Here is a 17,018-nt window from a genome sequence, read left to right on the forward strand (position 1 = left end):
ACATTGCTAATCATAATAATAAAACACGTAGGCAGAACTATCTGTGGTATAATTTTTTCTCCTCACTAAAACTGAGCGTGCATATTACAGCATTTGACATTTTCTCAAGTTAATGTTAGCATAGAACCACTTTTTCATTTGGAAACCTTCACGTTGATTGGGAAAATGAGACTGTATAACAGAAAAAGAAAAACAGACTGTGTTATAAGTTGTTATAAGTATCCCAGTGGGCTGCATTAAGAGTCAGCTATGAGATTATATACACTTTTTTATATTCTCTCTGTGATTAAAAGGCCATCAAGCACAACGTTCAGCAGTCAATAATCAGTGAAGGTTGAGAGGCAAATGAAGTGGAACTGCGGTCTCTGACATGTGCAACGAACCCACACGTTTTATTCTACAAGAGCTTTTCTGCTCAATGGAGAGCCCTTCACATGAGCGATTATTACAAACGCACCTGCAGAGCTCACTTTTGGGCCACCATTTGTTACAACCGTCAGCATTATAACAGTCGAAAATCTTGAAACAATCAACCTGATTCACATCTAGAATCTTTCCATTCCCTCTTTCCGTTCCTCTCTAATTCCTCTCCTCCCTCTAAATCACCCTTTACGCCTCTTTGCCCTCTCGATCTGTCTTCCTCTGGCTCTCATCCTCTCATTATCTCCATTTTCTGTCCTGTCTGGAACACACTCACTTTTCTTGCTGAGAACACTTTGGCTTGTGTGTCAGGAACCTCCCAACAAAATATTTCACATTTTTATGCAGGGAAGACACTCTTCTCCTGTCTTTCTGTACTCTCTGTTTATCACTCCTACCTCTTCTCTATCTTCCTTTTATTTTCCGACATTTCAGTTATAAAAAAAACGCCCCCGTGTTCCTCTAAATAGACAGTTTGTTCCCAAGAAACAAGGTCAAGCCTCCATGGGTTTGTTTAGACAGGCAGATTTCTTTGGCATACGACTCATTTGCTCTTATTGGTTTGCTTTTGTATTGCTGTTAATTAATAAAAGATGAACATATAATAACAAAATAATTAAGAACAACAAATAATTTAAATCTTATATTTTGTTTTTTACATTAAATTACTCTAATTAAATCTCAACTGTTAATTAATTATAGATAATTTAATTTAGCTACTTTTTGTATTGTTTTAATTTTTCCTAATTAATTAATAATTCATTACATTTTTGTCTAAAATTATACATTTTAATATTAACAGTTTGTAACTAATTTGATTAAATTAGATTGACGCAATTCAAACCAATCCAGGTTTGAAATCAATTCAGTGCATTCAGACAGATCAGATTTCAAGTTGTTGTTTTTTTTTGTCATATGGGACACAGCAGGAATGTAATGCCACACACAAAGCGCAGTAGTGTCAACAGTCATGTCTGAATGCATTCATTCATTCATTCATTCATTCGTTTACTCTCACAAGTTGCATTCACAATGTATGGTAAGACAAGCAAGCATATGCATGAATGCTGTGCATCATCATATGATGTCCAGTACCACGGCAACAAAGACTTAAATTTCTTTGTTTTGTCCTTTTATATCTTTGGTTGTCATTACTATGCCTTGTTAGAGTCACCAGCAATCTAACTACTGCTGATCGCTGGAGAACTACAAATCTGCCCACATATACGAACTACAACTTCCAGCATGCACCGCACACACACCAGTTCCTGATCCCGACTAATTGCAAATACACACAGTTACAAATGCGCACACTCAAGGACCCATTACAGAGGACTATTTATACAGCATACACACACACACACATTGACATTGCTGAGTCTTGTTGTTTTACATGTTGCATCACGAAGCATTTCTCCTTGCCTTTTTATGTTTGATTCCTTGCTTTGTATATTGATTTTGATGTTAGCCACCTGTTACCGATCTCTTTTTTGATGACTTTTTTGAATTGCCCTTGATGATTATGTTTGCGGGGCATCACGGTGGCGCAGTGGGTAGAACGATCGCCGCAAAGCAAGAAGGTCGCTGGTGTGAGCCCTGGCTTGGTCAGTTAGCATTTCTATGTTGAGTTTGTATGTCCTCCCCATGTTCGCACGGGTGCTCCAGTTTCCCCCACAAGTCCAAAGACATGCAGTATAGGTGAACTGAATAAGCTAAATTGGCCGTAGTGTATGTGTGTGAATGTAAGAGTGTATAGGTGTTTCCCAGTCTTGGCTTGCAGCTGGAGGGGCATCCGCCGTGTAAAACATATATGCGGGATAAGTTGGTGGTTCATTCTGCTGTGGCGACCCTGAATAATAAAGGGACTAAGCCAAAAAGAAAATAAATTAATTAATGATTCTGTTTGCTCCTGTGATTGACCCTTGCCCGCCTGACCATCTTTGCAATAAAGACACTGCCATTGGATCCTCAGCTCCATTCTCCAGAGCCGTAATGTTACAATGGCAACTGTAGTAGATATGCCAGATATTTACCTCACTTAGTTTACTGAGATTTTAATTACCTGAACAGATCTAATCTCATCACTTATTTAAATAAAAAATAAAGAATTTAAAAGTATGAGGGGCAGAGTCAAAACTTGGGGGGCTGTGCCCAAATTAAAACTAGCATTTAATAATAGTAATTTGTTTAAACATGAAAATGTTAAATACAAGTAAATTGTAATCCTCAATATTTCTCATTACACAGATCTCTGAAATACTTGATTCTGATTCGTCAGTCACCACACTCTAATGTATGTTTTTCCCAGATAACAACCACTGAAACTAATAACGCAGGCTCATTCGGGTACTTCAAATCATCTTGACCATTAGTGAATATATGAATATACAAATTTATATTCTTACGTGTCACTCTGCTGTTTATGCAACTATGTCTGATAATCTAATAATCTATATCATTTGCAAGTATTTTTTTAGAACTTATGAGTAATTACTTTGTGTTCCCTCTTGACTTCAGTTTTTGATCTTGCACTCTGATTTGTAGGTGAACAGCCAATCAGAGTGCTCTTTCACCAACAGCCGACACTGATTCTACATGCTGAATCAAGCAAACTCCCTCTAATGCGAGGCTGATGAGAACCAAACAAACTATCCTGAAAGATGTTGACCAACGCCCCGACACTGTACAATGACTGACCATTGGCGATTTGTGGAACATACCAACAAAGTCTTTAAATATATCATAAAATGATTCTTGTTCTAAATATGCCTGATAAGATCTTTTTGGTATCAGGTATGTGATCAGCCGAGGACAAAACAGAAGGAAGACGAGACCCCCACCCATCTCCCACTTTCACTTTCCCTTTCCCTCAGCGTAGTCCCTGCTTTTTAATAGGTTTAATTAATAATAAAATATATTTTATAAATTGGTATTATCATCTAAACAATTTCTTGACAATTTCAGCTATTACATTTCAGGAGCTAGGCTAAAGCACTGAATAAATGAAGACATCAAGACAGATGACTTGCAGTTGCAGAGGATAATAACAAATGTGTGCCCTGGCTTAATTTATAATGTACATAGAGCTCATGTGGCCATGACATGCAAATTTGAATGCGGAAAAAGTGTGCACGCATTCAAATCGATTTCATAATCTTGCATATTGTCAGCGGCTTCTTCATACGTGCACATAGGACTACGCAATATCATTACCCCTGAATGACGTCCGGAATGAAGCAGTTAATGCTCCTTGTGCACAATGAGGAACAATGAAGGCGGAAACCATCAATCAGGTGGTCGCCCCATTGAGCTCTGAAAATACGGTAATCAGTATTTATACGGAATAATCACATCCCTGGGTATATAACCATGGTGTCAACCAGGGCTGTTGCTAGACATAAAGCTCTACCTCACTAGACATGCCTCTGGTGTCAATTTTTAATCACTGTAAAATATATCACAATATATAGACATAAATAGAAAAAAATTATAGACAAAGCACATCAAGAGGTAGTATTACATTATGCTTACTGACTATGACTATATTTTAAAATTCAACATTAATATGACAATATATGTGTTCATTTGTTATATATATATATATTATATATATATTATATATATATATATATATGTAATATGATTTAATTTAATTTATATTACTTATTTATTATTATATAATATTGTGGCAGCACGGTGGCTCAGGGGTTAGCATTGTTGTCTCACAGCAAGAAGGTGGCTGGTTTAAGCCCCGGCGGGGTCAGTTGGCATGTCTGTGTGGAGTTAGCATTCCGCAGGGGTGTTCCCTGAAGAATAAAGGGACTAAGCCGAAGGAAAATTTCTGAATGTTTAATATTGTTCATTCATTAATTTTCCTTTGGATTAGTCCTTTTATTCTTCAGGGAACACCACAACGGCATGAACCGCCAACTATTCCAGCATATTTTACACAGTGGATGCCCTTCTAGCTGCACAACCCAGTATTGGGAAACACCCATACACTCTCACATTCACACACATACACTATGGCCAATTTAGCTTATTCAAGTCACCTTTACCTCAATGTGATTGGGGGGAAACCGGAGCACCTGGAGGAAACTCACATGAACAAGGGGAGAACTCCACACAGAAACACCAACTAGTTCAGCCGGGACTCGAACCAGTGATTTTCTTGCTTTGAGACGACAGTGCTTACCATTGAGCCAATGTGCCGCCCAGCTTAATATTATGTTCAACTATAATAAAATGGGGTGTCACAGTGGCACAATGGGTAGCACGATCGCTTGAATTGGGTAAGATAAATTGGCCGTAGTGTATGTGTGTGAATGAATGTGGATGGATGTTTTCCAGTGATGGGTTGCAGCTGGAAGGGAATCCACTGCGTATAACATATGCTGTATAAGTTGGCGGTTCATTCCACTGTGGCAACCCCTGATTAATAAAGGGACTAAGCCGAAAAGAAATAAATGAATAAATGAAAATAATAATATGTGTGTATATGTCTTACCCTAAGCCTAGCTGCCTGCAGACAACCTCAGCGTCGTTATCATCCCATTGGTCATCACACACTGTGCCCCACTGTCCTGCATGATACACCTCTACTCTGCCCTCATATGCAGATGGACCACCAGAGAGACGCACTGGGACAAACACTGAAGCTACACACAGACACAAACACACAGGTTATTTTCTCTTTTTTTTATTTGAGGTTGTGATTGTGTCTGAATTTTGTAAATGTTAAAATACTGTACATACCCTCCACTGGCATGCAAGAAAAACAGCAGCCGCCTGGCGATTCTCACACTCCCCCGTTCCAGACGGTGCGATTGCATTGCAGTAAATCGTCTTCCTGTCCTTCACAGCCCACAGTCTGCCAGTGAACTACAGACACCACCAGACGTGACAGAGGACTCACACGTGCATGTGCTCTATAGCTGAGACAGAGTGATAGAGATGGAAATTAAAGTAATTTTTGTGTCAGTTTTCTGAAATTAAAAACACCATGAAAGCAAAATAAATGAAAGCTGAATAAATAAACAAAAGCATTTTCTTAGGGGACAATATTTGGCCGAGACTACTTGAAACTATTTGAAAATCTATAATCTGAGGGTTCAAAAAATTCAACACACTGAGAAAATTGTTTACCAGATGCAAGTTTACAGAGTTATTAGCAATGGCTATTACTAATCCAAAATTACATTTGATATATTTACCAGGAGAAATTTATTTTAAAAAGTTCTTCTGGAAGATGATCTTTACTTAATATTCTAATTGTTTTTTATATAAATTAAATGCTTTTAAGGATTTTACTGTGTTTAAACCGTGTGTGTACTGCATTTAAAGCATTCAGGTGCAAGACAAACTAGTATTTGAAGCTTTATTAATCTTGTATTTCGATAATACAGCGAAGAGTCGAGTGTTATTTTTATTCATTCATTCATTCATTTTCTTTTCAACTTAGTCCCTTATAAATCTGGGGTCACCACAGCGGAATAAACTGCCAACTTATCCAGCATATGTTTACGCCGCAGATGCCCTTTCAGCCACAAGTCAACTGGGAAACACCTATACACTCTTGCAATCACACACATACACTACGGCCAATTTAGCTTATTCAATTCGCATGTACCGCATGTCTTTGGATTGTGGGGGAAACCGGAGCACCTCGAGGAAAACATGCAAACTCTACACAGAAATGCCAACTCACCACTGGTGCTGTGTTTCAGGACAAATTAAAACAGGGGGGTGGATAGTGTTTTCATGCACACAAACATACACTCTTTGTCCGCAATGCCCATGCAGTCACTTATAAAGCGATGAACAAAAGTGATGTAAAATTTTAATTTTTGTCATTTAAAAAAATATTTGCATACTGACCAACGGGAAAACTCCCAATCATAGATATATGTATCTATGTGTATATATCTCTCACTGTGGATGGCCAGTCCTCCACTGCACCTTAGTTCTGCATTCATTTCAAAGGAGCGCTACCCTGTACTAAAATGGCGGCTCTATTGACGCATTCCTACATCTACATCTAGGAATGCGACATCTAATGTAAATATCTATTAAAGTGTGCTATGAGGGACTTTGCGTAATAAAACAACACATTGCCAAACACAGATGTGACAGATGTGATTTGTTTTTATGCATAACAAATTTTGGGTTTAAAGAGATGTTTCATTTAGTTTCATTTGGTTGTTGCTAGATCAGATACGGTCATGACCAAAAGTTAACAAGAATTATTTATTATTTATGAAATTCCCATTTAGGTATCTATCAGTACCCCAACCCTAAACCAGCCATCACAGTAATGTAAAAACAGTAGTTGTACTGAGTATTATGTTATTTATTAAATTTCCCATTAAATTGTATTTATTAACGCCTACCTCCACGCCAACCCTAAACCCAATCGTCACAGTACTGTAAAAATATAAATTGTTATACAGTGTTACAAAATGATGCTATATTGATGTATCCACAGCTGTATCCTATCTAGACTTTACAATTTTCAAGCCAAAACTCAAGTCATTTTAAACCTACATGATTTTTTGATGATGAGTTTGGCAGATTTATGGGTTTTTATGGGTTTTTAAAATGAAATAAAGGAAAAAAAACTTACTGAAATGATTTTAGAGAATAGAGGAAATAAGGAAGGCTATAGAAAGAAAATTACATCCACCTATTCGTGTGTGTAGCACAGTACGATGCATAAAAAAACACTGGTGCCAGAGGGACAGTTTTAGGTTTCCACTCACAGAACACCTGTCTCCACTTACACATAACACACAGACACACACAATCATTCATCAGCTACAGACCCGTCAGCAATATCAGCGGCACTCTCAGTGCAAAGACAAAAAAAGCATGACTTTTTACTGGCCATAAATTACTGCATTAATTTAGTGAACTTTTTTAGAATTAAAAACTGATAGTGACTGTGCTCCAGATTGGCCAAGTCATTTATGCATGCTCATGACCACATAATTGTGCATTAATGTGCCAAGAATAAACTGCCAAGACTTATTTCAGATTTACAATCTGATTATTATTACAACCACTTCAGTGAATTTTCAGTAACGCAGTGCATGATTATCGCTCTACGACATATTCTATACATTAACAGAACTGCTTCATGAACATCTGCAATCCAAATCATTGCTTCAAAGCTGAAGTCCATTTCTCACAGTCATGTCTCGTTTGTCAGCACTTTTTTTATAAAATTAAATTTACGTCATAAAGCCTTCTGCACCAGTGGCACACACGTACACTCACATATGATAACAATCGGCCGCTGAAATGTTTTTTCATATGGTCTTTTCATCAGCTCTGTCTATGAGATGACATGAAAAACACTCCTAAAACCGCACAGGAACACTCAGACACTTTTATTATTTGGATTCACTGTCCAAATACCGTGTTTCTGCTGCGTGCATATTGAGAGAGAGAACTTGAGTGTTTGTATATATATATACTGGTCATCTGTCATCTACATATAAGGTTTTTCTGGCATGCAAGTTAGTAAGAGAAGAGAGCAGAGGTTACAGATATAGAGTAATAATTCATGCGAATAGAATGACAATAGAAATATGAGATTTTTTTCTCATTAGATGTGACATCAAACATCTGAGGGGTGTGTTGATTTCTGCAGAATGCATTTAAATGTGATCAAATGTGTTAAACGGAGCTGAGAGTATACTGAGATGAATGACTGAAGGTCGGTTGTTCTGGAAATGGGTGGAATTACAGTTTTGTGGGTAGAGATTCCATGTGGACCCTTATGGATTCCATGTGGCTCCGAGGCAAATAGGAACTCAATTAAGTTCATTCAGCAAGAAGGAAACATTATTCAAGCTCTGAGAGTTTCCCATAGAGCCAGACTCACCGCATTTTCATAAAGCCATCAATTTGACAGAGGAAGGCCAATGGGTGGGTGTGTGTACATGTGTGTGTGTGTGGGCATGCATGTGTGTGTACTCTGTGTGTAGGATGAATTCCAAAAGCTATTCAGCAGGCAACACTTATGTAGGAATATAAAACATATATTGCAAAACATTTCCCCCAGACCTGACAAAAATGTTTAAATACATCCTAGTGCCTTAATGATAATCCTAATGCATAGTTTTTATATACATTTATATATTCGGAAAAACTAAAATTTGGAGTGGCACCCGGTGTGTTCTTCTGCTGCTGTAGCCCATCCGCCTCAAGGTTGGATGTGTTGTGGGTTCAGAGATGCTCTTCTGCATACCTCAGTGTAATGAGTGGTTATTTGAGTTACTGTTGCCTTTCTATCAGCTGGAACCAGTCTGGCCATTCTCCTCTGACCTCGGGCATCAACAAGGCATTTGTGCCCACAGAACTGCCGCTCACTTGATATTTTCTCTTTTTTTGCACCATTCTCTGTAAACTCTAGAGATGGTTGTGCGTGAAAATCCCAGTAGATCAACAGTTTATGAAATACTCAGACCAGCCAGTCTGGCACCAACAACTATTTCACATTCAAAGTCACTTAAATCACCTTTCTTCTCCATTCTGATGCTCAGTTTGAACTGCAGCAGATCATCTTAATCATGTCTACATTCCTAAATGCAATGAGCTGCTGCTAAGTACCTAATAGTACCTAATAAAGTGGCCAGTGAGCATATGCTTAGTAGATATATACTCTAGTTTATTCAGTGCCACCCCAAAGGTGGCATAAGGTCTGTTAAAGTAGGTTTTGTTAGTTTAACATGTATATAGTGAAATTTTCAGTGTGCATTTGTAATAAAGCAACAGACACATCGTTACCTTGGAATTATAAGGTTTTATCTACGGTCTGACTGAATTTGAGGTTTTGAGTTTTAAAGATTCTTATAGCAACAGTATGTGTGTAAAGTTTGTTTTTTAAATAAAAAGTCTTAAAATGTAAACAACTTAAAAAAACATCCCATAATGTAAATAAGTTGTCATTTAATAAGAATATGTCAATAACTTAATTTTGAAAAAAAGGTCAGATAGAACCTTATAATTCTAAGGTGTCGACATGTAAACTGTTAAATGAGTCTTTAATGCAAATTTATGCATGTGTGTCCTAAATTTTATAAACTGAGACACTCCTTTGTCTTATTTAGAGTTATCCTAAGCAAAGCAATTTAAGTATTTAAGTAATAAGTGAGTTACATATATTCTATACAACATAGGCTTATTCTGAAAACAGCCCTATATAAGTTTCTGGAGCTCGCAAATTATGTAGCCAGAGCTACGTATACGCATTTCATTTTTAAAATAAACGATACGGGGCGGTATGACACCGTTTCTTTTCGCGCTTACCAGCTGACCACTTATCTCCATATGGACGGCTTTCCTGCTGTTACCAGTTTGTCCCGTTCGCTCGACATATCCTCGGCGGACTTGAGGCGCAGAGAGGAGTCGACCCCGATGATCGGGTTCGAGTGCAGTAAAGAGTGGTTTTAAAAAGCAGGTTTGACCAAAACAGCATCCAAAAATTTAATTACAAGTAAATAACAGGGTGAGAATGTGGTAAATCTGAAAACGTGGTAAAAATCAGACGAGGGCTTTTCTTTTTCTGGATTACTTTTGAAAATTGTTGGTTGGTCAATCAATACAATTGGTTGGGTTTAGGGAAGGAGGAGGGTGGGTCAGTCGATCGATCAGTCAGTCAGTCAGTCAGTCAGTCAGTCATTTAGTCAGACAAACACTCAGGGTGCTTTCACATCTGTAGTTTGCTTTATTTGGTCCGGATCAAGGGTAATAAATAATACATTGTAGCATTTTCTGCCATCTTTGGGTCGTTTTTACACCACACTGATTGCTTTGGTCCAAACCAGTTAAAAAGAACTAAAATGCAGTCATCTGACAAAATCCACATCCCTCATTGGCCAGATGTTATTGAACATATTTCCTAAACTGCTTTTCGATTGGTCAGAATTAACGTGCGGGAAAATGCCAGTGGAACTCCCGCAAGGTAACAAACACCTGTTGACGCAAAATGTCGCTTTTGACTATGGAGGCATGACTCAGCTGACTGCTCATAATATATTATATAGTTTGTAAACATCACTTTAGACAAACTATACATTTCGAGAATGAAGTGCGGCTGCGGCTGGAAAACAATGTTTTAACGCATTGCAAATGGCGAAGGTGGATCGCAAGTCACTTCAGGAGGAGGCGTGAATTAATTTATCTAAACTGCGACATGGTCATCTTCCGGAAATATTACCAACGATCCATCAGTTAATGTTTTTCACCCCCTCTCCCTCTCTGTTTAAAATTGTTGGCAAAGCGCTGTCAACAAATATTTTTCCTCCACATTACATAATGCATGACGCATCGGCCTACGGCAGCTGGATTAGTCCAAAAAGGTGCAGTACCTTTTGCGATTGTGTCTGTTTTAGTTCGGATCATATTCTCACCACAAACTAACCACTCCAGGGTTCGTTTAAAAGCATACCGAGACCTCCTTGAAGCTTTTTTGGTCCGTTTTTGGTGCACACTTGAGTACGATTGCTACATTCACACCTGCCCAAACGAACCGCACCAAGAGGTAAAAAGAACTCTAGTACGATTCAACCGAACTAAATAAGGCAGGTGTGAAAGCACCCTCAGTCGACAGCAGCCTCTGGTGGATTTACGTGAGGACAGCAGGCGCAAATGGCACTCGCGAAAAAAATTTGGAGATCTCAAAAAGCATACACAGCACCCTTTGGTGGATTCACAAAACTGCAAAAAAAAGTAGCTCCTGAAACGTAATTGGGGGCCTCAAGAAATGTATAAAGAGGTACGTTTTAAGAATGAGCCTGATTCTATATTATAGCACAGTATAAAATCATAAATGAAATATTTGAAAATGAACAGTAAAAATATTTAAAGAACATTTTCAGATCCTCCCGGTTATTGGTGTTAATCTGGCACCTGCTTGCAATTTCTTGATTATCTGACACACCCTATTTAACCGCTATCTCCACTCTGTATAATGTTGAAATGGGTGCTTGATGAGAATACTAAGAACTACTTTAGCCTTTCATTTATACACACAGAAAACCACACTCGTTTGATTCCCTTTGTGTAAAATGAATTAAACAGGGAAATCTCATCTGTAGTGAGTCTCTTGAAAACATTGACTGCTCTGTCCAAAGTCAATAAAGTTAAATCTGCCAGAAAGTCCAGGAAAAAGACCTCAGCAGGGCATTTACACACAAACAATAGTTCCTAGTGTGTGTGTGTGTGTGTGTGTGTGTGTGTGTGTGTGTGTGTGTGTGTGTGTGTGTGTGTGTGCGTGCGTGCGTGTGTGTGTGTGTGTGTGTGTGTGTGTGTGCGTGTGCGTGTGCGTGTGTGTGTGTGATTGTAGAAGTGACATACTCCTCACCGTTTCCCAGTTGCAGTGTTGTCACTCATTCTGTTATTCACACTCTGACTGGCCTGCTGCCCTCAAAGATCTATTACACACACATTCATTCTCTTTCTCTGTCTGCTGAATTTTACAAAAGAGTTCTGGGATGGAGGGGAAATAGAAGAAAACAAAGCGAGGAAGAGAAAAGCAGCAGAATAATGTGAGGGTAATGTTATTTCAGAACCTTTCATTCAGTGAAACACATGAATGGTGGACCCCACTGTAAAATAAAAATTCTATTAGTTTGAGTATTAAATTAACTGATACTAAAGTAGAAAAGTTGTGGACTTGTATCCCTATAGATCTGTCAGTCTATTATTTTGTGAAAATCAAACACTAAGGGCTCTACTTAAACGATCTAGGCAAATAGTCTAAAGAGCAGGGCGCAAAAGCATTATTGGCGTGTCTGAATCAACTTTTGCTATTTTAAGGATGGAAAAATACGCTCTGCACGATGGCGCATGGTCTAACAGGGTTGAGCTTATTCTCTTAATGAGTTATGGGTGTGTTTTGAGAATAAACCAATCAGAGTCTCATCTCCCATTCTCTTTAAGAGTCAGTTGTGTCGCGACATGGCGCATTTGCTATTTACATGACGGACTTTGTTAGTGGAATAACCGAACGCTTCACTAGCAAGAAAACAGTTAAACAAACCATCTGCAGAACGAGCCTCCTTCAGTTGGCCTCTTTACTTTCTCTTTACTTTCCTTTTACTCCTTACTTTACTCGTTTACTTTCGTGGATAAGGAAACTGTGTTGTACGCACAACTATTTAGCATGTTACGCACAAAGATTTGTTTCAACACTATTTCTAAATTCAGTTCTAATTTCCAGCAAATGAATAAACGAACAATAATAACGAAGTGTGGTCAAAAAACTGAGTAATATAAATACACACGTCTTATTCTTATGCCCCATATTGTTATGCAGATGTCTCCAAAACCCAACAGGAAGACAAATCTAAACTTATTTTTATTAAAACATATAAATATGCATATAATCAATAATACTGCTGATAATAACATTGTACAACTGCAAATTGTCATGAATAAACCGAAAAAGCCCCCCGAGATGAAGAAGGCATGGAGGCAGAGGTTTTTATATTTATGTAGAAAATAATAATTTTTGTAACATTTAAAACCTTTAGTTTATTTTTTTGTGTGAATATATTTGCTGTACATCCTGTGTGTATTAAGCAATGTGTAAGTGTTTGGACCTGCATAGGCGCATAACTAAACGTGCTGTGCGCTTAGACCTGCTTTTAGTTGGTCAACTGTGTGGTTTGTTTTAGTTTCTCAAAATAGCAAGGCGCCAACAATGCGCCTTAACACAACTTCTTTTCAGACCAGCACACCCATGAGTCCACAAAGTGGCACAAATAGATTTGCTATTTAAACAACGTGGCACAAAACATGAAAATTAGGCTTGCGCTGGTCTGAAAATAGCAACAAATCGTGCCAAACACATCTTGCATCTTAATGTGCGGGGTGTATGATAGAGCCCTAAAACTGATAAGATTAAGAAAAGTTTTGTGCTAAAACTTTGTTCTATTGCATTAACAGTTACATTTGTTCACTTAGTAGACACTTTAATACCAATCTGTATTTACAAATAAGGATATTAGGAGATCATCCAATCTCCATAAAGTCAACAATATGTAGATGCTGTGAGAAGTCTTGGTGAGTTTAGCATTGTGTGTGTGTGCGTGCCTGTGTGTATATCATTTTTATTAACAAAATCAATTACTTTTACATTGTTTTAATATTAATGCTTCCTGAATTTATTTTTTGTAATTATAGTTTTATTATAAAACGTCTAAATTAATATTATTATTACAGTAATTATGTTTTTAAAATGTTTTTACTAAATAGCATAGTTTCATTTAAAATGTTTATATTTATATTACATTAAACATAAATTAATTTCAACAGTCTAGGTTAGAACTGAAATCATGAAAATGAAGGGGATTTGATGTATTGGAGTGTTTTTACATTTGTACTGTGTGTAATTGTGTGTCTGTCTGGGTCAGGTAAAATCATCAGCTCTTTATGAAACTCAGCAAGAGTCAGGCATGATAAGTTTAATGGCAGCTGCACTTGTTAAACGTCTGACTTCATGCCCTCTGACCATGAGCAGAACTCGTCTGTCGCAAGTCTTGAGATGGTTAATACATCTTGCTAAACCAAAGCTCTTAATGAGGTTTCAGAGAATTCTTTCTAGTAAAAGTCTGTCAGATCATTTCTCTCTATGTGGATTTTGCTTACATATATATATATATATATATATATATATATATATATATATATATATATATATATATATATATATATATATATATATATATATATATATATATATATGCAGTAATGTGTGTAATGTAACATTCAGCTTACAGACAGAGCTTCTCAGGGGGAAATATTCAGGTTTTATGATTGTGTAAAAGGTGTAAATACACTACCTATTCTGCCACATGGTTTACAGGTGTGGAGACATCACCACGCCAACCAATAACAGTCATCATAACTCTAAAGTCCTCATAGAAAAGTATATAAGCTCATGTATCAGAAACATATGTGGTGTCTGAAATCAAATACTTCCTACTATATAATATGTGAAAAACAGCATGTGAGCCAAGTAGAATGTCTGAATTCACAGTAATTGAAAAATAGTAGGTGAGAAGTATCCAGATGACCTACTACTTCCAGTAAGCAACCCAGGCTCATTCTAAAAACACAGCCCTATATACATTTCTGGAGTGCACCAAATATGTCCCAGAAGGTACGCTTTTTTGCAGTTTTTGTTTTCACAAATCCACAAGAGGCCGCTGTGTTTGCTTTTTTAGATTGCGACTGATTCTTTGACTGACTGACTGACTGACTGTGAGCGTTCTTTGCTGGACTGGAACCCTGTCAAACTCCTCTCTGCATCTCTAGTCCCCTAACGTACATAGTGAGCCACTAGTAAAAGCCATCCAAACAGAGTTAAGCATTAAGCTGCTAGCATGAAAAGAAATGGTGTCGTACCACCTCGTAGCGTTCGTTTTAAAGCCGAAATGCAGCCATACGTATTTCTGGCTACATAATTTGCGCTCTCCAGAAATGTATATAGGGTTAGTCAGTAGTGCCAGTGAGATTCTGTAGTTGATTACAATATTTTTTTTTATAATTTCAAATAAAAAACATATTGTTAAGTATTATTACAGTTTTTTACAGACGCTAGGACACATTTCTCAATTCTTAGGTCACTTTTGCAAAACTCTTCACACAATTCTCCTAACCGAATTTCAGCTTGGCAAAGCAGTTCATTTCACATTCAAAGTGCACTACAACTACCAAAACACTATATTCAGATCTCAAATAAAGCCATTCTTCCAGAACACTAGCAAAGGTTGACAGCCGACAAACACACATTGTCACCCACAAAACAATGACCTAAAAACACTAACAACATATATCACTACACTGTGTTTTCTTGTGTAAAACAAGGACACATCTCTGTTTATAATATATTATATATTGTTTATAACTGCAATATATGTTACTGGAATGAATCAGACATGATACAGAATTCGTCAATATTTTGTTGTTTATTTATTTATTTTTTTGCACTAAGTAATTTCAAAATACAAGAATTTCTAATACACACCATTCACGGATACAGATACAATAGTAATGCTAATCTGGCTGGTTAAACTGCATTTTTAGATTTGAAATATGTTACAATAAAATATTGCGGTTGAATTTTGCTTATTGTTTTGAACATGAGTTGAAACAGTTTTGATAACAGTATCTACGCATGTGCAAAATGTCCTTTACCTACAAAGATTTTTGGCAGTTGTTGTGACTGAGTGAGAAAAGAATTCATGAAATTTGAGAGATGTAGTCATTGAACGCATTTTGTGCCAAAACAACGAAAATTGATCCTCAGTTTAGCCCACATAGACTTCTATTGTGCTCACTGTGTAAAGAGTTTTGCAAAAGTGACCTAAGTATAAAGAAATGTGTCCTAGCGTCTGTAAAAAACTGTAAACCTGGCAAATTATACCAATTCCATTATATGATTATATTTATGAATTGACATTATGTGTTAGTGTCTACATTTGGTGAACATGGTGAACATTTACATTGATTAAAAATAGTGTACTTTGTAACTAATTAAGACTTTCAGCCATAATACTGTACATCAATATTCTTATTACATTGTTATGTGTTATTAATATACTGATGATGCCCATTGAAATGAAATTAAAAAATCTGAAACATTAATTTCCACAATAATTAAAATCTGTTACCATAATAACATTCTCAGGGCAGTTACATGAACTGTTTTAAATGTTAGTTTTAGCTCTCACAATAATATCTATTTATCTATCTATCTATCTATCTATCTATCTATCTATCTATCTATCTATCTATCTATCTATCTATCTATCTATCTATCTATCTATCTATCTATCTATCTATCTATCTATCTATCTATCTATCTATCTATCTATCTATCTATCTATCTATCTATCTATCTAATATAAGCCAATATTATACCGAAATACAAGTAAGTCTAATGTCAGCTTTGGTTCCATAATAACTATTTAATTTCATAGTAATATCAATTGAAATTTAATATCTTCACACAGTGGAATAAAACTTCTGTCAGAAGATGTAAAGATCAGAATAAACAAGTCTTGAGAGAGAAACACCAGAATGCTAATATTTCCAGAACGTTCAAACAATATCTGGTCATAAGTAATACTTGTCGGATTTATGGCTGTGAAATGTGTTTCCCTCAGTGTTTGGATTGTTTCTGTTTCTCTAAAGGGGGAACGTGTAAGGCTTTGTTAAAGTGTGTATGTTTGTGTGTGTGTGTGTGTTTCAGAGCACTTACTGTTAGGCACTCCATGTCTGGAGCGTTGGGGGCTGCACACAATGGCTACATCTTGTCTGTGAGTGCAGTCGTGTTTAAACCAACCCCTTCGGCTGCAGTGTGTGACAGTGGGCTCTTTTCCAGTACAGCGCACATCATCCAAGAGAACAGGACCCGCCGCTTTCCCGAACCGCCCTGCTGACACGCTCTCCCCTGACCTGTATCAACACAATACTATTAACAAAGTCAATAATATGCACATGATATATTGTAAATTAATCTACAGATTAGAGTTGAAAAATTTCTTAGTCTTGTGTCTACACTGTAAAAAGGAAACCATTGGATT

The 17,018-nt window shown here is 37.0% G+C and overlaps 1 protein-coding gene across 1 annotated transcript in view; it reads right to left on the bottom strand.

Moving 5' to 3' along the window:
• prss12 (serine protease 12) overlaps positions 1 to 17,018 on the bottom strand; it is a 91,348-nt gene that overhangs the window by 50,431 nt on the left and 23,899 nt on the right. The window contains exons 7-9 of the mRNA XM_056453484.1: positions 16,694 to 16,890; positions 5,176 to 5,208; positions 4,928 to 5,078 (exon numbers count right to left, since the gene is read on the bottom strand). Coding sequence (XP_056309459.1) covers positions 4,928 to 5,078; positions 5,176 to 5,208; positions 16,694 to 16,890 — 381 coding nt within the window. The remainder of the gene's footprint in view (positions 1 to 4,927; positions 5,079 to 5,175; positions 5,209 to 16,693; positions 16,891 to 17,018) is intronic.

This window comes from Danio aesculapii, chromosome 1 (genome assembly GCF_903798145.1).
Source record: "Danio aesculapii chromosome 1, fDanAes4.1, whole genome shotgun sequence".
In the NCBI taxonomy this organism is placed as follows: Eukaryota; Metazoa; Chordata; class Actinopteri; order Cypriniformes; family Danionidae; genus Danio; species Danio aesculapii.